Source organism: Nuphar pumila, chromosome 12 (assembly GCF_984573655.1).
Source record: "Nuphar pumila chromosome 12, dmNupPumi1.hap1.1, whole genome shotgun sequence".
Classification (NCBI taxonomy): domain Eukaryota; kingdom Viridiplantae; phylum Streptophyta; class Magnoliopsida; order Nymphaeales; family Nymphaeaceae; genus Nuphar; species Nuphar pumila.
In genome coordinates this window covers 26373742-26395629 of record NC_143260.1, presented here as the reverse complement: position 1 = coordinate 26395629, position 21888 = coordinate 26373742, and the positions used below count along the sequence as shown (strand labels likewise).

The 21888-nt window shown below is 37.1% G+C and overlaps 1 protein-coding gene across 1 annotated transcript; it reads right to left on the bottom strand.

The window, feature by feature from the left end:
- Nucleotides 1-205: 205 nt before the first annotated feature.
- Nucleotides 206-21516, bottom strand: LOC149820387 (putative plastidic glucose transporter 2). The gene is made up of 15 exons (XM_089982241.1): nucleotides 21430-21516; nucleotides 20461-20696; nucleotides 20257-20354; nucleotides 19638-19749; nucleotides 19471-19538; nucleotides 18974-19106; nucleotides 6016-6115; nucleotides 5831-5943; nucleotides 5606-5699; nucleotides 4475-4628; nucleotides 3616-3759; nucleotides 3450-3523; nucleotides 2686-2774; nucleotides 1448-1562; nucleotides 206-518 (listed from the first exon to the last, which is right to left on the bottom strand). Exons 2-15 carry the CDS (start codon nucleotides 20466-20468, stop codon nucleotides 336-338), a joined length of 1485 nt encoding a protein of 494 aa, XP_089838367.1. The 5' UTR covers nucleotides 20469-20696; nucleotides 21430-21516; the 3' UTR covers nucleotides 206-335.
- Nucleotides 21517-21888: the final 372 nt, after the last annotated feature.

The window sequence follows — 21888 nt, the reverse complement described above, 5'->3', positions numbered from 1 at the left end:
AGTTCAGAGAAAGTTCAATTCTTGAATTGCCTGTGTATTATTAGCAACAGCATGGTTGGGGATGCGTTCCGATGTGGGTCAGATATTTAAATCTGACCCAAATCCAGATTTGGTCTGGAAAAGAAGATCCAGTTGTTTCTATATCCAACCCGACTCGGATCAAATTTTTGACTTGACCCGACTTACGTGCGGCAAGTTAATCTTATGAGCAAAGTCCTCCAGCAACCTGTGTTTTTTATGCTATGGGTCTTGTAATTCATTCCCAGACTGCCTGCAACAACGCTAGACAGTGTAACACAATCACAATTACGTTTTAAGAAGGCGCGAGTGGAAAATTATTCCGGGGCCAGGAGGGCAATCTCAATCTCCTGCAAAGACTTCCCTTTGGTCTCCATTACGTTCCTCTTCACGAACACTGCAGCTGCGATGCAGACAGAAGCGAATATCGAGTACAGAACCCGAGCCCCCACTTGCTCCAAAAGCCGCAGGAACAAAAGCCCCACAAAGAAATTCACAACCTGAAAATCCAACGACTAACATGCTTACCTCGAAACGGAAACAAAGAAATCCATCCTATATAGACAACCACTACAAAGTAGAGAAACTCGTCCTTGATGATTCATTAGGATTGTGATTAATCCCAAGACAAAATTGGATATAACCTAGCCTGTGACCTCCTCGCGATTAATCAGCAAAATCACAAATCCTAGTGAATAATCAGAAAAACTCGCGAATTTTACAATTAATAATTATAAGCACCTAACCTTTTAAAAACATAAATAAACAAATTTAAGTATTCATGTCTTTAAAATTAATGGCATCTTAGCTCCTTAATTATGCAATAAAATCCTATCAACACTATCCTACCCTCAAATACATAACTTGTAGAACTTATGACAGGAAACTGTCGATTTTTGCTGTATTATTGAATTTATGATGAAAATAATATTACATTGTGAAAAGCTGAATATACATAAAATACTTGTATATTTATTTTCAATTAAATCATTTATAATGTGTATTCATATTGATACATTTAAAGAATTTTGATTTTGTATTATTAGGTAATAATTTTTTTAATACATACTAACATTTTCTTAAACTCTCTCTCTCTCTCCACAGTATCCAATGCAGACACTCCAATCGTAGAAGGGTGATGCATCGCCATTAACTCATCTGTTTTATAGGCGCCTTGCCAATCCAACCATTTCCAAAGAAGATTGGACTTGGCAACTCGCCCATGAAGACCTAACAACTTTCCATCAAGAATATAGAAAATTAACTCCGACTTAAAACGGCATAGATGGCTTAAATATAGAAAATTAACTCTGACTTAAAACGGCATAGATGGCTTAATTAAGATAAATAACGTCCCCTAAGTTGCAAGATTCCACGTCCAACTGAGCTGACTAGCTGCAACAGTTCTTAGGGTAAGGGAAGAACATACCCAATGCACGCACATGCAGACAGCCATGGCTTTAGCTCGGATACGGCTCGAGAAAATCTCGGTTAACAGGAGACCCGGGACAGGACCAGCTCCAAGTGCAAACATGAAGACAAACCTGGAACAACATCGAGTCCACAGTCAGCAAACAATGTAAGCCCATCTTAAATCATTTAAAAGGGTAAAGGAAAAGGCAATCATTATTTGATTTCCTATTTTCCACTTTCATTTGTGAGTTGGCATGCATGCACTGTTTGATTTCCTATTTCAACTCTCCTTTGTGAGTTGAATTATGGTCATCAACCAAATAAATGTCAGACACTCAAAATAACAAGTAAAAATCAAATCGCAATACAACCAATATGAAGTGTCTAAAATCTAAACCAACTCATCCTTAAAAGTGAATGGAGAAAAATGGTGGTGGTGTGCCCAAAAGCCCAAAAGCCCAAAAGCCTTTGCTCATGACAACTCAATAAAACCTTCACAGAAGTTGCAAATGATGATTTGGGATCAGAGGGTTAAAGATCATCCTTCTAGAAAAAAAAATGCCAAAATGGGCTGGAATATAAAAACTAAAAAAAAAATTAAAAATCGCATTTCCAAAGCATCAGTTTATCATGTGATACACTATCACAATTCGTTATGCTACATTATGTATTTGACAATATTTCCAATAACTGAAACGTAAACATTTCATCTTAAGTGTGACCTAAATCTTTAGCACTTTCAGCACATAAAGAACCAAATATCCACAATTTGATTTAGACTGGATCTGCAGAAATGACCAATTATATGCATATCCTTAAAAGTGGTATTCAATGGCTTTTCACTTCTGCAATTCACAGTTTCATAGAACATGAAGGAAGCAAGCTATCCCTTGTAGACCATGGGAAGTCTTCTAGTTCTCCCAATTCAAACATTAGTCAATTTATCTAACAGTCAAGAGACTCAAGACCATAGATCATTGACTCACAGGACTATGGTTTACATCAACAGACATAATCAAAGGTGGTTAGTATATCGCTGCTAGGAGATTTCCCCAACACAAGACTAGTGTATGTCATAGTATGCACATACGATATAAGAAAGTCTCATATACTTTGGTAGTCACAGGAAGGTGGCTTCACAGTTGCAAAGCACACTGATTTCAAAAATCAATATCTGTAGCATTCAGAATATAGAACATGAACAATCTAAGATGATCTTATTGATAAGGATTTCTGCAGGTGCTGTGTACTTACAACAATATCCCACCAACGGAGAGGCATAATGCTATACTGTGTGGCAGAGAAAAGGTTGCAGCTGATACCTGGAGTGCCATGGCCGCTGCCTGAGCCAATCAAAAGAAATCAAATTCCGGGAACAAATGATGAAGAAGCTCAAGTGACACAGGTAGACCAAGTAACAAGATCATGCTTGGAATACTTTTAGGGGAACTTCAACAACTTAGAAGGTTTTCATTAGGAAATCTCAAACAATTTCATGAAGAAGAAAAAGTACCAAAACATGGACACAATAAATTTTCTCTGTTTTGGGAAATCTTGAAAAGTCATGAAACAGGACACAAGATTTTCAAACCTCAAAATAACAAATCCTCCAGATCTTGTTTTTACTCCAAGATAAACTCACAAGGAATCCAAAGATACAGAGAAATCTTCAAAAGTTTTATATTTTTTAGTATATCAGCAAATTTTTGATGATTTCATCATCAGAATTTGCCAGTGGACTTGGTAAGGTAACTTAACAATTTGCAGTGGACAAACTCCCCAGAGATGTTTGTCAGAATATGGTTGTGTAAGTTTGCTCTAGTACCAAGCCTGCAGTGCAACTGGCCGCAAAAAATATTAATTATGAACTAGTAACCTATAACATTAGGCCTGTGGTGCACCATGTGCCCAATGCAAATTCACATCCCTTGTGGTTGAGCTCCATAGAGAAAGATGGAAAGACCTTCCTGCTTGCTGACACACAGCCAGAAATCATTCATAAAATGCAGAAAACCTACCATTCCCAGGAAGCTTCCTAGAAGAAGGACCTTTCTCCCAAGTCTATCCATTAAAAGCATTGCAATAATTGAACCTGGATGAGAAAATATGTGAATTCACGGATGAGAATGTAATTACTCTGTAATTCAACTTAACTTGAAAAAGAGGAACATGATAGATCACTACCTGCCAAATTGGAAAAACCAACACAAACATTTGCAAGGTTGGAGGGCACCCCAGCACTTCTAAAAACAACTGATGAGAAGTAAAAGACCGCATTTATCCCAGATAGCTGCTGTAACCCATATAATACAGATCCAATTGCCACAACTGTAAATTCAGATATCAGCATGTGACAAAGGAAAAATATGATTAAGCAACTGATGTTCAAGCGTAGGGATGAAAGTCAATGTATGGTGCACATGCTCAGAAAAAGAGCAAATTCATGTCATTCATTGGATGCTCATGCAGTACACATGCTTGATACTTGATAAAAGAATTGCATGGATGTTGACAATGAAAAACACATTAGGTAATGCATCAAGGCAGGTGTCAACAAGCAGCACATAGCCAGAAAATATTAGATGTCATATTTCCGTTTCAAAACTGTATGACATAGACCATGCAAGTCATAAGCATGCAGGCTTTCATGATGCTAATACAAAGACCAAAAACCTGCATAAGTGTGCATGCATGGACATGCCATACAAGTCCAATAATGCTCGTATATATGTTCATGTACAGCCTAGTTGGCCTACATTATATACAGGTTAACTAGAAAAGTAAATTTTCACTTTAATTGGATGTAGAGAATCTTATACAACTAGAAAGCAACAAAGCTTGCAAAACTGCTACGTTATACAAAACTATCTGGTTCTCAGTTCCTACTTGCTCAACAACCACAACAGTCACCAGAGTGAAGTTTTGCCCCTTCAATAGCAATCCGTATTCAACTACCTAATTTAAGAATACAACAGATAAGTGCATAGGAAGTTAACTACATTGAATTTACCAAATAAATTAAGGGAGGATTCCTCTGAAATACCTTTAAAATGGCGACCATGAAACAACTCTGAAAGCCTTGCACTTTCAGCATCATCCCCCTTGTCTAACCGTGACAATTCTGCAATAGCAGGTTTCACATAAGCTCCACCTAACAGCCTCTCAAACTCAGCTTCAGCTTCGCTGCATCTTCCTTTCTGTATATATGCAACATAGGATGTTAATGTCTTTATCCAAAATCACAAGAAATGGTATTGTCAGACAATATAGGAAAGTGATGAAAGTAGTTGGACTGGCAGTCCTTATATGCAGTGTGATAAGCCACATGAATTACGCAAGACGGATTCAATAGAACTCCAAGGGTGTGTTTTTCATGTCATAGAAAATATGCATTTTCTGTGGAAACCAACAAAAATTGTGTATTTTCTGCATGAGGATGCAAACAGAAGAAATGTAACCCTCAGCTGACTCAAAGATTTCATTTCTGTTAAAAGCCCATTTGCATGGACTCATTTTCTGACCACCCCCATTGGGAAAGGAACCCACACAAGACTTTTCTCTCTATCCAGAGAGGACTCCTCTATTTTGTTTCTCCTTTTTCGCCATTTTTTTCCTTTATTGGGACATGCTCACAGCTAAGTTCAGAGGAACTGCTGCTATCTTGGTGAAAGGTGGAAGAAGAGACAATAAAAGTATCCAAGGAATTTCAAAGGGAAGTGCTGATTTCAGTTGTTTCCCTGAAACTCTTTCAAAGAATCCAACATTTTATGGGGTTGTTTGGGTGATTGCTGCAAGTGGGAGGAGAATTGGACTTTTATTTCTTTTCTCTTGGGTGTTTGGTTGTCTTTCCTTGTTTGATGCAGGGTTTTATTGGTTGAGGGTTTCTGTTGTTGGTTTCTTGGTTCCATGGCATGTGGTGATGCCAAAAGAGATGATGGAATGTCTGGTTTTAGGCTACTTTAAGGATCCGAATTCGGAATTAACATATCAGATTCAGATTGGATATCCGATCCCTTTGCGGCCCTGATAAGTGACCAGATGTGTGTATATGTGAGTTGGATTTAATATTTGAGGAACCAATTTTGAATCCAAGAGGGTGCACTTACAAATGCTAGAAAGTTCATCCATGTCACTTTCCTCTTTATATAACAAACATGGAACAAAAGAATCTCACCTTGTAAAGCCACTGAGGACTCTCAGCAGAGAGTTCCATGCTAATAGTAAATATCGTAGCTGGAATGTTGGATACCCAGAAACAAAGTCGCCACCTGCCACCACATTGATGTTGGATTCAGTAACTAAATTCGGAAGATTATCTCATGAAATTGAAGATGCAGAACATCAATGCAGCAACTTCTGGTTGAATGGCATAGAAGAATGTGAATTGCAATTATCTTACCAACCAGGAATTTCCTTGGATGGGATGCCAATGAAAAGAGCCACTATGATACCGAGACACGTTGCAATCTGAATAAAGCTACCATATGTACCTCTGACAGAAGAGGGAGAAACCTGTTAAAAAAATGAAAAGTTGATATTTGTTTCCTAGATGAGCAATAATAGTTGCAAAATTGACCACCTGACCTCAGTCACATAAAGAGATGCTACAGGTGGACCAAGTCCCATCCCAGCTCCAACGAGAAATCTCCCAAGAAGCATACCATCTAAACGTGGTGTTATTGCGCTGCGATTGAATGTACATATCCATATCAGAAAAAGAAAATCTACTTTTGTGTGAATAAGTTCCTCACCACTAGTCTTTTTGCATATGTATGTGCTCTGTGATGGACTCAAAATGCAAAACCATTAATGTCCTGCTAACTTGAATATATACCCTTATGGAAACCATGAGCATGTTTGCATTGCAAATTGGAGATGTCATGGTGAGGAAATTCAAAGCAACCAAGTGTATTAGTGACTTTGAACATTGTGTCATAGTTTAATAATGTAGTTGTGACTATCGAGACCAGAAGCAGCCATTTGGATGTTATATAGTTAATGCCATGGTTACTTATGGAGTAGATTCAGGATGAATCACTCGAAGTCAACTGGCCTACTAGTTATTATCCCTAGGATCGTGAGGAATTGTCTAAGAAACTACCAGCACTTGGTCTACCCATGAGGTACATAATTGGCTCATCCTGGATCTGCAGTAATGAACATGGCCACTTGGATGATTCTTAAAGCAAGTTACCCAATCTGAAGTTGTCAGGTCTCGGATGATTGCCATGCCTTTTTATTTATATGCAGAATTAAATAATGGGCATCTAGTCAACATTCGCTTTGCACGGATGAGAGAGAGAGAGAGAGAGAGAGCTTGCAGAAAATTGCTTCTGCAAACAACATTCTAGGTGACTTTCCTTATTTTTAACAATTTAAATATAGGATAACAGAAAAGATAGATTTTATGATAATTTAATTTGTTGATTATTTAGTCATTTACTTTAGCTAAATTTTCCTTCTCAATATTCTAATGTAAAAAATAAGCAGAAAATCTGATATACTTGAATCACTATGTCAATTGATCATACTTGTAGTGAACTGCAGTCTGATCTAGTTTCAAGTTAAAGGTTGGGAATATGAGCACCGCACAGTTAATGTTGTCAACTCTAAAAGGTATATATTATTGCAGTTGGTCAAGTAAAAAGGTACATGTTATGAGCACCACACAGTGAAAGGTTGGGAATATGAGCGCCACGCAGTTAATGCTGTCAACTCTAAAAGGTAAAAAGGTACATATTATTGCAGTTGGTCAAGTAGATAATTAGCGTTTTTTCCAACATGGTGGACTTTTCTGTTGTAAGTTAATTTATTGTCATCACAAACATTGCATGAGCATGCACATTATAACTAACCTCTTGGGCTGGATGATATTAGGAGATCTGAAACTCATATAGAAATTGATTTTATAGGTCGACCAGATGGTGTTTAACGACTTGTTTGATTTATTTGACTATTTAAACTTCTGCATTATCTATATACTTCATCCTAGTCAGTCTATGAGACCTTCACACGATAAGATATGGCTGTAGCTTATCTGATATGTTTGAGATACCATTAATTTTTTTGTCTTCTCATTAACCGTTGTTCTTTATCCTGGGGTGCTCTATCAGTAAGCAATGCTTTGAATTTCTGGGGATTTATTTGTGCTGGAAAGCAAATTATTGGACTACAGACCAACCAATTTTTCATATAGGAGGGGGCTAACTCTTTCTGGAACCACTTGTTTCTAACACAACAAGGCTACCATTTATATAGCTACTATACTACAACAAAGTTCCTTGAGAGGATAAAACATGTTGCACTTTATATTGATCACAATTACCTTATCTGATCATTTCCTTTCTGTTAGAAAAAACAGCTAAAAAAATATAGTCAATTAAAAAGAGAAATTGCTTGGAGGCACGCATATTAGCGCTCTCTTTAAAGCAATAGTTGTCTCTCTAGGATCGAGTCCTTGGTGCAATAGGGTTGACTGCAACTTTGCTTCCAAGATACAACCAAGTCACGTCTTATTGTGTTAAACACAACCCCAACTTGCACTATGGAGGTTGCCTACCATGACATGATCACCTTTGAGTAGCTTTAGATATGAAAGGGGGGAGATGAGATACAAGAGAATGAAAAAAGGGATACAGAACTCGTATATATAGATTTAGGTGAGTAAATGTTTAATGGTCATGAATAAATGTCTAACGGTTACGAATAAATGTTCAACATGTTAGAAAGGAGCCTTCGATCTTCCACGCTTACCTGCAACAGAGAAAGAGAGAGAGAGAAGAGAGAGAGAGAGGAGGGAGAGTGATTTCAGAGAAAGGGGTTTTGTCGATCATCGACTTACCCTTTCATTCTATTAAATACATTAAGTAAAATAAACCTAGGGTACAGAAATACCCCTTTAACGTGATAATTTACATTTACACCAATTGGGTCTGGACCCGATCCAATATATAAATGGATCGGGTCAGACATATGATGACATCTTTTCAGCCTCCCTCAAGTTGTGCATGGTGCTGAACCATGTACAACTTGCTTTTCAGACACCAAAATTTGTCCTTCGTCAACCCTTTAGTGAGAATGTCAGCAACTTGTTCTTCAGTTGGCACATACATAGGCTCAATCTCTTTATCTTCAACCTTTTTTCTAATAAAATGTTGATCTATTTCAATGTGCTTTGCTCGACTATGATGAATGGGATTGAAGGACATGTTGATGGCACTTTGATTGTCACACAGCAACAGTGACCGAGCAATCGGTTCTCCCATTTCTGTCAGGAGATGTCTTATCCATGTAGCCTCGGCCGTGGCAGTGGCCATGGATCTGTATTCAGCCTCAGTGCTCGATCTAGCAACCGCTTTTTGTTTTCTACTGCTCCAGGATACCAAGTTTGGTCCAATGAAGCTGCAATAACCGGATACTGATCGTCGTTCGTCTGGATCACCCGCCCAATCAGCATCAGCATAAGTGACGATCTCATGGCCCTCATGGCCCCCGCCTGGATCTAATTCCCTTTTCTTGTATACTAGCCCATCACCAATTGTACCCTTCAGGTAACGAAGTATACGTTTGACTGCCTTCATATGTGACATACGAGGTTCATGCATAAACTGGGATACCTGATTAACCGAATATACTATATCAGGTCTAGTAAAAGTCAGGTATTGCAACATGCCAACTAAGTTGCGATAGTTAGTGGGATCCTCATATATGTCCCCGTCTTTTGAACTCAGTTTCTGATGAATGACACTTGGAGTTGTCAATGGCTTACAATCTGTCATGCCTGCTCTGCTGAGAATGTCCAACGTGTATTTGTGTTGAGTAAGGGTGAGAGTATCATTTCTTTTATCAACTTCTACCCCAAGAAAATATCACAGCTCTCCCAAATCTTTCATCTTAAATCTCTGATTTAACAACGCCTTCACCTGCTCAATGTGACTTTTACAGTTCCCTGTGATGATGATGTCATCTACATATATTAATAGGAAAGTAGTGACTCCTTGTAGATTGTGAATAAATAATGAGTGATCCAGAAGGGACCGAGAGAATCCATGCCGTTGTATCTCTAGAGAAAAACTGTCGAACCAGGAACGAGAGGCTTGTTTCAAACCATAGAGTGCTCTCTTTAACTTGCATACATATTCTTTGGCTTCTCGTTCTGCATATCCAGTGGGTTGTTCCATGTAAACTTCTTCTTTTAAATCCCCATGCAGAAAAGCATTTTTTACATCCAGCTGGCTCAATGGCCAACCATATTTAATAGCTAGACCCAACACAATGCGAATGGTCCCCATTTTAACTACAGGACTAAAAGTTTCATCAAAGTCTTGGCCTTCCTCTTGTGTAAATCCCTTGGCTACAAGTCTAGCCTTGTACCTTTCAATGCTCCCGTCTGGTTTATACTTTATCTTGTACACCCATTTTGACCCAACAACATTTCTGTTTAGTGGCCTGGGCACAATCTCCCATGTTCCACATTCATGTAAAGCTTTCATTTCTTCATTCATTGCTTCAACCCATCTTCTAGAGCTCGCAGCTTGATAGAACATGAGGGGCTCTTCCTCTTTACTTATGGATGTCAAGAACAACTGAAAATCCAATGAAAATTTTTTATAACTTATCCACATGTCAAGTGGATGTCGAATCCTTGAGGATCTTCTGATATCCATTGTCTGTGAAGATTAATCCGTACTCGTACGCGGGGGGAATGAGGGCTCTTTTTCTCGCCGGGTGTACACAATACCTTTATACCTTGCTGGCTCCAAGACATGTGGAACAGTTTCTTCCGTTTGAGTTTCATTTGCTGATTCCTCATGTGTCTCCTTCTGACTGCAATTTTCTGGACAGTCTAATCTATCATTGGAAAAAAGTTTTGAATTTAACCATGGATAGTATACCTCAATGCTGGGGCTTGAGTTATCAGCATGAAGGGTTGAATTAGCATCCTGAGCATCAAAGTTCATCTCATCTAAAATTACATTCCTTGATATCTTGACACGCTTAGTTAGAGGATCATAGCACCTGTACCCTTTGTAGTCTTCTGCATATCCTATGAACCTGCATTTTAAGGCTTTATCTTGGAACTTGTGTCTGAGTGAGCTGTCAATGTGAACATAGCAAACAGACCCAAACACGCGTAATGCATGGTAATCAGGTTGTATGCCAAAAAGAGAGAAATATGGTGACTTATTTTCTAAGATACTCATGGGCAATCGATTTATCACATGGACTGTGGAGTGAAAAGCCTCAGTCCATAATGATACAGGAAGATTGCTCCCGTGCATCATGCTCATTGCAGTCTCTATAATATGTCGATGCTTCCTTTCAGCAATCCCATTTTGTTGAGGTGTATGCGGGCAAGACACTCTTCTCTTTATCCCATTATGTTGAAGGAAAACAACAAAGTCATTCGAGGAGAATTCACCTCCTCCATCACACTGGAAATTGAGGATGTTGGTAAAGAAATGATTTTGAACAAAAGAATGAAATCTTTGGAACAATCCAAAAACTTCTGATTTGTGCTTCATAAAAAATATCCAAGTATAACGTGAGTAACTATCAATGAAAATAAGATAGTATTTACTGCCAGAAAGAGAAGTAATTGGGGTAGGACCCCAGACATCTGAACAAATGACCTCAAATGGCCTTGAAGCTCTTTTATTGATGGAAGCAAAAGGTAAGACATGACTCTTACATAAAAGACAACTAGAACACTTTGTATCAACGACCTCTGAACTCAGACTGGACTTAGGAATAAAATTATTCAAGACAAGTTTTTCAATAAAATGACGACCACAATGGACAAGACGACTATGCCAAAGTCTTGGCTTATTACATTCAGAAATATTGAATATAAAACCAGAATCAACAAATTGACGTTGGTGAGGCTTCAAGGATGAATAGCCGGAATGAATGGAGGAAGGATCTTCTTGAAAGATATACATGTTGCCCCATCGTTTTCCTTCAGCGAATGTCTTCCTCGTCTGAAGATCCTTGACATAAACAGAAGAAGGAGTAAATTCAACTGAAGCATTGGCATCATCAACAAGTTTTGAGACAGAAACAATGTTCTTTTGAATATTAGGTGCATGGATGACACTTGGAAGTTTAAGAGAAGACTTTGACATTGGTATAATGGCATTTCCAGTGTGTGAGATTGAGTGATGAAATCCATCTCCTGTGACTATGCTATTCTTACCAACATAAGGTGTAAGAGTCAAGAGTTTACCTGCATCACCTGTGACATGAGTAGCTGCTCCAGAGTCGACATACCAAATTCCTTTGTCATTTTGCTTCATATTCAATCCTGCCAAGGCTGCCAACAGCAACTCCTTTACTTCTCCATCCTTCCTAGCCTCTGCTTGTGGAGCTTTCCCTTTGTTTTGAGGATTAAACCAACAATTTGCTTTAATGTGTCCTTTCTTGTTGAATAGAAAACAAGTGGGAATGGGTCTTTGTCCTTGTATATTTGGTGTCGGAAGTATGCCACGACCTCCATAGGTGTTTCTCCCTTGGCCTCCTTTTCCTCGAAAAGAGCTTCCTCGTCCTCGGCCATAACTCATTCCCATAGCCAGCACATTTTGTGTTCCTGAATTCCCATGAGAATCTTCAGAAGATCCTTTCAGAGTCATCTCATATTGCAATAGTTTCGCACGAAGATCTTCAAACTTTGGAAGTTCTGGTAAACATAATAAGGTAGTCGTCATAACATGATAGTCTGACCTCAATTCACTCAAGGTTTGTTGTACTTTATCCTTTTCACTGACAAGACACCCAACAACAGCCAACTGGTCCGTGATGCCTTTCATTTTGTTCAAGTATTCCATAACAGGCATGGAATCTTTCTTCAGCATTTGAAATTCACGCTTAAGATACATAATTCTTGCCTCAAAAATTTGTGAATACGTCTGAACTAACTCATCCCACAGTTCCTTGGCCGTACAATCATCAGGAAGAGCAATAAGGACTTCCTGTGAGAGAGTTGAAGTGATGTAGGCCACTAACGATTGATCCATCTTCATCCAAGCAACATATTCTGGGTTCTTGTGAAGAACAACAGATTGTTCTCCTTTATCGTCCGCCTTTTCTTGTGAGAGGAATTCTGGAGGTGGTGGAACAGATCCATCCAGATGACCGGAGAGGTCCTGACTCTTTATAAATGGAATGATCTGTCTTTTCCAGGTTAAGAAATTGGAGTTATTCAATTTCTCATAGACTAGCTGACCAAGAAAGCTTGAGGACAGACATGACTGTCCATAAGAGGAATTCATTCACAGCAGAGGACTCGGCTAACAGGGTTTTAGGGATATCACAGTCGAGGTCTCGACTGACAGGGCACTCGGCTGACACTTAGGTATAGATCAATAGAAATGGGAATCACGCACAGCAGTTCAGAGATACAGCAGTTCTCACGCACAGCAATTCAAAGATACAGCAGTTCCAGAACCCACGAAAAAACAACAGTTTTAGAATCACGCACAGCAGTTCCAACATGGGAGATACATCAGTTCAGTTTTAGAATCACGCACAGCAGTTCCAGAACCCACGAAAACAGCAATTTCAGAATCACGAACTCAGAAATATTTTCACACAGCAGTAATACTTCCAGAACCCACGAAACAACAGATTCAGAATCACGAAATCAGAGATATATTTTTCAGAATCACGAACACACCGTGAATGTTCCCAGAAAGGGTCGATACAGAATCACGAACTCACCGTGAATATCTCCAGAAAGGGTCGATTTAGATTTAGAATCACGAACTCACCGTGAAAAGATGTCAGAAAAAATCGACTGTCACCGTGAAAAGAGAGAAAATCGACTGTCACGGTGAAAACTCCACCGTGAAATCGAGAAAAAACTCCACCGTGAAATCGAGCCACCGTGAAATCGAGAAAAAACTCCACCGTGAAATCGAACAAAAATCGACTGTCACAATCGACTGTCACCGTGAAACAGTCACTTTTACCAAAGAGAAACAGTCTTTTACCAAAGAATCGACTATCACCGTGAAATCGAGCCACCGTGTAACAGTCGCCGTGAAATCGAGCCATCGTGAAATCAAGCCACCGTGAAACGAAGGCAGCTCTTCACGCACAATCGTCACGCTGCTCTGATACCATGTTAGAAAGGAGCCTTCGATCTTCTACGCTTACCTGCAACAGAGAAAGAGAGAGAGAGAAGAGAGAGAGAGGAGGGAGAGTGATTTCAGAGAAAGGGGTTCTGTCGATCATCGACTTACCCTTTCATTCTATTAAATACATTAAGTAAAATAAACCTAGGTTACAGAAATACCCCTTTAACGTGATAATTTACATTTACACCAATTGGGTCTGGACCCGATCCAATATATAAATGGATTGGGTCAGACATATGATGACATCTTTTCACAACAATCACAAATAAATGTATAACGATCGTATGCCTATGGTTAGAGGCTAACGGCCCGAAAACAACTAACTCAATTAAATACCCAAACGATCATATAACAGCTACCTCATTTCAGTAACTAACGGTCAATAATCAATTCCTCTAACACCCAATTGGAAAAATATAGAAAGTCAAGTCAAATCAAGCATGAGCATGAGTTTAACCTAGCTAGGTGGCTTGGTCAAGGTCAAGTCAATAGTTTCAGTTAGGTGAATATATAATTTTGAGACATAAATCCAACAATCACTCACTTGAATCAAAATTATGAAAATATTAAAGCTACTCATGAAGCTCTTGCATAAATGAAGGTACCTTTTGGGTTTAAAGTTTAAACCTTCACTTAGTATTACTTTGTGATTATAAAACCTGACCATTAGTAGCTTAGCTTTGAACTAAAGATCCTAATGGACATTTTAGACTCCATAACACACGCATTCACTTCAAGTGATACATGTGTCTACCATATATGAAGTTGCTTAAGGGTCCTAAGCAGTATCTCGGATTCATGAGTGCTCTAAAGACAAGCCTATTGTTAAGATTAATATATATATATATATATATATATATATATATATATATATGTATATGTATATGTATATGTTCACATATATACGTATATATCTTTATATACATACTATGCATAAATACATACATACATATATATATGTATATTGTTATTTATACATATTATATATATATAACAATATACGCATATACATATGTATTTGTGTATATATATATATATATATATATATACAAAAGGGATACATTAATCTTAACACCTGTCTCATAGAAAGCGATTTCACCTCACTCATATAGGTGAGTCCGTCAAAGGTGATAAACCTATTTGAAACACCTTAGGCATAAGGCATACAGATCTATCTATCTTTATAGTTATCCTAAAGATCGCATGTTTTAAGCACTTGACATTAGGAATAAGATAAAGATACTCTCTATCTTTATATTTATATAAGTGTTAATCTAAATACTATTGTGACTTATTTTTTCCGTTGAACCACTAGACTCGGTTTGATCCATATCATGTGGTTGAGTTTTCATCACAGGTAATTGTTTTTAATATGCTTTAGTTTCATTCCCCTCGATGTACATGTCATCTCTCAAGGGCCCTTTAAATGAGAGTGCCATTAATAGGCAAAAAATTTAATTCTCAATTTTTTAAGAAAAGTACTCCTTGAGTATTTTCCATTATTAGATAATCATCTGTTTAGATACTTCCCCTTATGTTGTATTAATATACATTCATAAGGAGGACAAAAACTATCGACCATATTAATATCATTATCACAAAATTTTGAGGTATTTGGTGAAATTAATTTTCAAACATCTACCCATAACTATACTTTCCTGATAGGATATTACATCAATTTTCATCACTAATAAATATCATGGTTTCTCTCAATAGTACTTTTGATCAAGACTTGAAATAATTTCTTGTCTTTGATATTCACATGTCATCCTTTATAAAAAATTTCATCAAGGTAGTATATAGTTTCTAACCTTGGGTATTCACACTCATCATGTCATTTGTAAATCTCAAAGAAAACATAAATATATCAAGTTGGACTCAATTTGATTCAGATCCTCATATATAAGCAATTTATCCCAACTTAGATTAAGTGGATTCACATCCGAAAAATGTTATTAGATAAAGAAAGTATGAGCATTACATTATGTCACATGTGCAAAAAACTGAATATATATCAAACTTTCACTCAAACATGATATAGTTTAATAAATAGCTACTCATACTATGAATTTGATAACCAAGATAGCACAAATGCATAAGGTCATTCACGATTTTATTTATATAAATTCTAGTGACCATATGTTGAAATTTACCACCAACAATCCAAATATAGCTAATCAATTACACAAGAAAAATCATGCATAACAAAATTTTCACATTTTTTTTTAAAATAAAATTGTACCCCAACAATTTCATAATCATGAAAACGCCAAATACATATCCCCACTAAGTCCTTAATTTTGAGGATATAACAACCAACTTAATAACAATAGGTTTTCCTTTATACAAATTAAAAAGTTTATTCTAGAGTAAAATCTAAGTTTAGCTCTTTATCCTTGGGAGAGCATGAAATACTTTTCAAATACTAATATCATACATTTTTAAAACAGTTTTAATTTATTTTTATAGAATACATATGAGATATATGACTAGACAAGTATCAAGATGCAATCATTTCAAATTGTCATCATGATCAAAAGAAATTTGGTAAATTGAATTTTGAATATACAACATTTGACTTATATCTCGACATGTAGAAAATAAGGACGCTCATTCCATCAAACAGTCAAGCTTCAAATGACTATTAGGTATGTCATAAAAATCTAAGCATTAATGACATAGTTATCACTTACCCAAATTGAATGATTAATATTTCTCAAAAGTACTTTTATATGCAATTTAGATAATTATTATCAACAAATAATTATAATACATATCATGTCAAGACACTCCAATTTATCATAAAATTTGCAATCATGATACTCATAAACCTCAATTCAGAATTTAATTTTAATTCCTAAAATCAATAACAACTCGCAAGAAGCATGTTCTATCAATCATTAATATACATTAAACATAATAATAAACAAATATGCAATCCGAATAAATCCTCTATGGCTCTTATGATTAAAGATCATAAGACTTATAAAGACATTATTTGGCAGGTCACCCAAACCATAACATAATATAACCAAATAGCTAAACTCATCACAAACATCTATCCTTTCTTGGGATAGGGTATTTCAGCATATGTCTCATTCCCTAATGGATTTCCAATTTGGATCTTATATTGATCCAAATAAAATGATAAGTTTTGAGTCATAATTGGTTTCATAACCAGTCCTTAAGATTTCAAAAACCAAATCAAAATTGGGTTATCATGATCAAACCTATAACTACAAAACTCATGATCTTGCCCCTCTAATATGTTATAAGGTATAGATCTAAACCAACTATTAAGAAGGACTGACCTCAAATTTTGTGAATGTAAAAGTCCCCCAAACCTGTTCTTGAATACATGAATGGATAGGAGAATCGGCATGTAGAGACAATGTCAGCTTAGTTTCTCTGCTGATATAAGCACCCCTAACCAGTTTTAAGCCGATCATGATTCCTCTCCTCTCAGCATCCTCTGTCACTCTAACAAGTTGTCTTGTGTCTTTCAAGTAGACTCAAGCAGTGGAAGATTCACTTCACTGCATTTTCTTGCAAGTCTCTCTAACCTTTGATGAGCCAATTGTAGATCAACTTTTCCAGGTGCGAAAGAAGCGGCGGCGCTGAAGGGGTGTGATACAAAACACTTGAGTCTATCAAGATCGGCAAAGAATCAAGTTTCCATGAAAGATGGGAAAAGTGATGAAGGGATACAATGGTCTTTTTTGTTAAGGAGATGGCTGGTGCCAACTTCATTCTTTGTCACCTAAAGGGCTCTCAGGAATAGGGTTGTGAAACAAGATGAGCTTTGAACATCTAAAAAGTTCTCCAAAAGGATTTTCATATCAACCAATGAACTCATCCTGGAAAGTAACTACACCACCCTCTAATTTGTGGTTGAACGACCAAATAGAGTATATGCCTGTTGACATAAGTCAAAATGTTGCTTTAAAATTGTTAGAAAAAAATAGCTAAAACATATACAGATATACTCAATTAAAAAGATAAATTGCTTGGAGGCACACATATGAGCGCTCTCTTTAAAGAAACAGTTGCCCCTTTAGGATTGAGTCCTTGGTGAAATAGGGTTGACTGCAACTTTGCTTCCAAGATACAACCAAGTCACACGTTCTCGTGTTAAACATGACACCAACTTGCACTATGAAGGCCGCCTGCCATGACACGATCACCTTTGAGTAGCTTTAGATATGAAAGGAGAGAGATGAGATACAAGAGAATAAAAAAAAGAATACACATCACAAAGGATTCCTCGTATATATAGATTTAGGTGAGTAAATGTTTAACGCTCACGAATAAATGTTCAACGGTTACAAATAAATGTATAACAGAATTATGCCAATGGCTAGAGGCTAACGGTCCGAAAACAACTAACTCAATTAAGTATACAAGAGTCATATAATGGCTATCTCATTTAAGTATCCGACAGTCAATAATCAATTCCTCTAACAGCCAATTGGAAAAGTGTAGAAGGTTAAGTCAAATCAAGCATGACTATGAGCTTAACCTAGCTAGGTGGCTTGGTCAAGGTCAAGTCAATAGTTTTGGTTAGGTGAATACATAAATTTGAGACATAAATGTAACACTTTCTTCTGCTCCTTCCTTGGAGCAGGTAGCATATTTCAAGTTTTTTCCTACCTTAATATTTTAAAGTTTCTCCTGAACCATCTAGAATTTGATGGAATGATGAAAAAGCAGAATTACATACACAGCTATGCATTTATCTATAATAAGACTAGCAATACCTGTCTTTTAAGTCTTGTGTGTTAGTCTAGGGGTAGATTAATCTTTTTACTCCTATTTGTTATTGGTTTGCTGATGTTGTTCATATGCATATTCTTAACCTTCATACAGCAATGACAGAAGTGTCAAAATTCAGATATACAAGCATTTGCCTACAAAAGATTGAGGATATGTGGGTAGACAAGTCATTCCTTAAGTATTGTATTATTTCTAATTAATTAAGAAAAACACATACATCTCATATATCACAAAGGATAGTATAGAATTCTTCTATTAAAATTCACTTGCTTTTTGCATAAGCAATCATTTCAGACTTTTCATGTTCAGCATCATCTATATGAATATGAAATGTATGACCATAATGGTAACTAGACAGTAACATAATCTTGCTCACTTCAATATTTTTGTTTCTCTGTTTGCCAGTTTCAGAAACCATGATCAAAGATATTCTGAGAAAGCAAATGACAAGGATTGATGATGGGTTGGCTTAGCTTCAGAGAGAGAGAGAGAGAGAGAGAATTTAAACTAGCTGATTTGAACCTAACCCGAATTAATCGAAGGTTCAATTAGATTGATAAATTGAGCCAACAACCAGTGTAATGGTAACCAATTTAATAACTTGACCTCCGCATATTTGATCATTAATCGCTTACCTCAAGAATGCTCCAATTATCATTGGCAATGCACTCAATTGGAAGGCCCTTCGACGACCAATCCCATCGGCAATCCAACCACTAAGCAAGCATCCAACAAATGCACCAACCAGACAAATACTGACAACAAGACCTGTAATTGTCATGTGAATAACACACATACAAAGAAAACAAATCAAAGATAATTACAGGCAGGATTGTGATATGGATGTTAACATCGCAGATTTGGGTCACATGTTCAACCAGAAATCAAATCTGTTTTAGTAATGGTCGGATCTGTATAGAGCTTTATGTCACAAATCCGAAGGATGTCCTTACCAATTACATATCCAATAAGCTATTTAAGCTCGTCGGAACCAGATTCAGTGTGTGATTTTCTCCATCCAGCTCTGAGTCTGACTCCGGATCCGATTTGATCAAAGTCAGTAATCCTTAGATCCAAACCTAATCCAGCCTGTTTAAATCCATCAAATCCAAGATCCAAAGAAATGCTCTACCTTCAGCTAGTGTGTCTCCATCAAATCCAAGATCCAAAGAAATGCTCTCAAGTGTTCCATTGACAACTCTGGATGTAAGATGCAAAGACAAAAATATCATTGAGCACTCAGCTTTGGAACCACATGCACTGAATAAAGAACCAGTCAGTGAGATGCTTGCAACTTACCCAAGGTGGTAGCCAAATAAGAATGAAGATATGACAGCCACACAGACGTGCGGTAAAGAATTTCTCCATGAAGGACTTGTACATTCTTGTCCCATGCTGCTCATCAGACGAGCTTGGACGACCACAAAAGGGAAGGAGATTCAGTCCCAATATTACCATGAAACTTTATGTTTCTACATCAACAATACTAAGCCGTGCAATGTAAGGAAAGTATTAACGAATTAAGATGAATATTCCTACCGGCTGCTGAACAGCATCTAACTTCAATTCATAGATCTTATTCCAATTATTGCTTTATGACTTGATGGCTTCATTTTCTTGTAATGCATTCAGAGATAAGCAACAGGATAATAGTTGAATTATGGAATCAAATATTCTATACCCTTTAATTCAAGACGGAGCTATATGGTCATCAAGATTTTCCCAAGTTTCTAAAGGGTTGACGGTCATAGATTAGCACTTGAAGGTTTCAATTTTTATGATTCTCGAGATCAAAGGGAAAAAGAAACAACAAGGCCCTGAATTTTAGTAGGTAACCTAATCAGGAATTAATTATGTAACTAAGAACTAAAAATATTACAGAATCCACAACAAGGAACGACAAAGATGAGAGATGCACCTGAATTCACTGCCGCTGGGCCCTCCCGCTCTGAAACATCAGTCAACTCCCTCCATGACATGCGCTTGTGCATAGAAGAAACCTCTCGTAGATTAGGCCTTCCTCACATCCACAACAGACCAACATTTGCAACCCACATTGCGTTAAGATGAATAAACTTAAGGAGAAAAGGCAGGGGAGAAAAAAACATAGTCAGTAACTAACCAGATCATGATAAGTTCTCTCTGTCATAAAAAGTCGACTTAAATGGAAAAAGACAGGCTGCATAAACTTTGTGCTGTTCTTCAATTAACTCATTGCCAATCCAGAAAGCCTAAATACCTTGTTTCTCTAACCATTTTCTAATACATTGTCATACAACCAACAGATTCCAAAAGTTTTGAATATAAAGAGACACCCAAATGCTGTGATCCTGTCGCCACTTTCCGGAGATTGGAATCCTGGAAAAGAAAAAAAAGAGGAACTCGTTCATACAGGAGTACACACATGTTCAAATCTAAACAGAAAGACTTAGCATTGATGTGATCTCCAACCAAAAGTTTTGAAAATCGTACTTTTCAAACTAAACTTATACATTAGAATGAACATAATGGACGAACATCTCCTTTCCATTGAACCCTATGCTCGTTGGACTATGAGTCCCGCTTCTATTTAATCAAGATCCATTCCATTTCCAAAAGTACTGGATCATATTTTGACCAAATTCAGAAGGACAAAAAAACAAGAGGACTAAAAGATTGCTAATTTATCCACGATACAGTTACAAATCCGAATTGAATGCTTCCATGGGAGAAAAAACATCAAAAACGTGTATTTCTAGCAACCACAATAACAACAACGAACTACAGTCTGATGAAAAATCGACTTGGTTAGATGAGACCTCCTGGAAAAGGGGCGTACCATAGAGAACTCTTATGAAAAAACTCCCTACATAAATAAAAATAAATAAAAACAAAAATGCGTGCTTCTAACAAGGAAAAGCAACCAAGAAACTCTTCACGGAAACGAGAGTTTTCATGTAGAACAAACTTGAGAATTGAAAAGGAACAACGTCAATTATATCCAACAGTTGAAGAAAGATCGACTGACGAAGATGAAGACGCCGCTCCTAGCTAGCAAAAAAATCGCAAAAGAGAACGAGAAAAGAATCACAAAAAGACTCAGAATTCTCACCTCTCTAGAAAGCTCGCTAACTTGGAGGAGAAGCAGAATGTGTAGCGGAAAGCAGGCGACTCCTCTCCAGAATTTCCGATGCTTACCGAGTTCAGGGCTTCTCTTGAATAAACTTACAAAAAAAAAAAAAAACCCTTTAATCGCATCATAGAAAAATCTTGGGTTAGTTTAATTAATCAAGCGTGTTTATAGGCCGCCCGGAAGACCTCCCCATTCCCATCACAATCGTACGCCACGTCCTCCATCTTTGGGACAAACAGAATGAGAAGAAACTCGGTAATGTCCTTCCACAAATTACTAAATGACAATTATAATCAACTTCCATACCATTTTCTTTTACTTTCCAGGTGTTAGAACAAACGGCTCGGAATCTGATCAGACGCAGCCGATATCAGCTTCGACTAATCGGATGTTGCTTAAGCGGATTTGATTTGGATTCAAATTCATGTTTAATATATA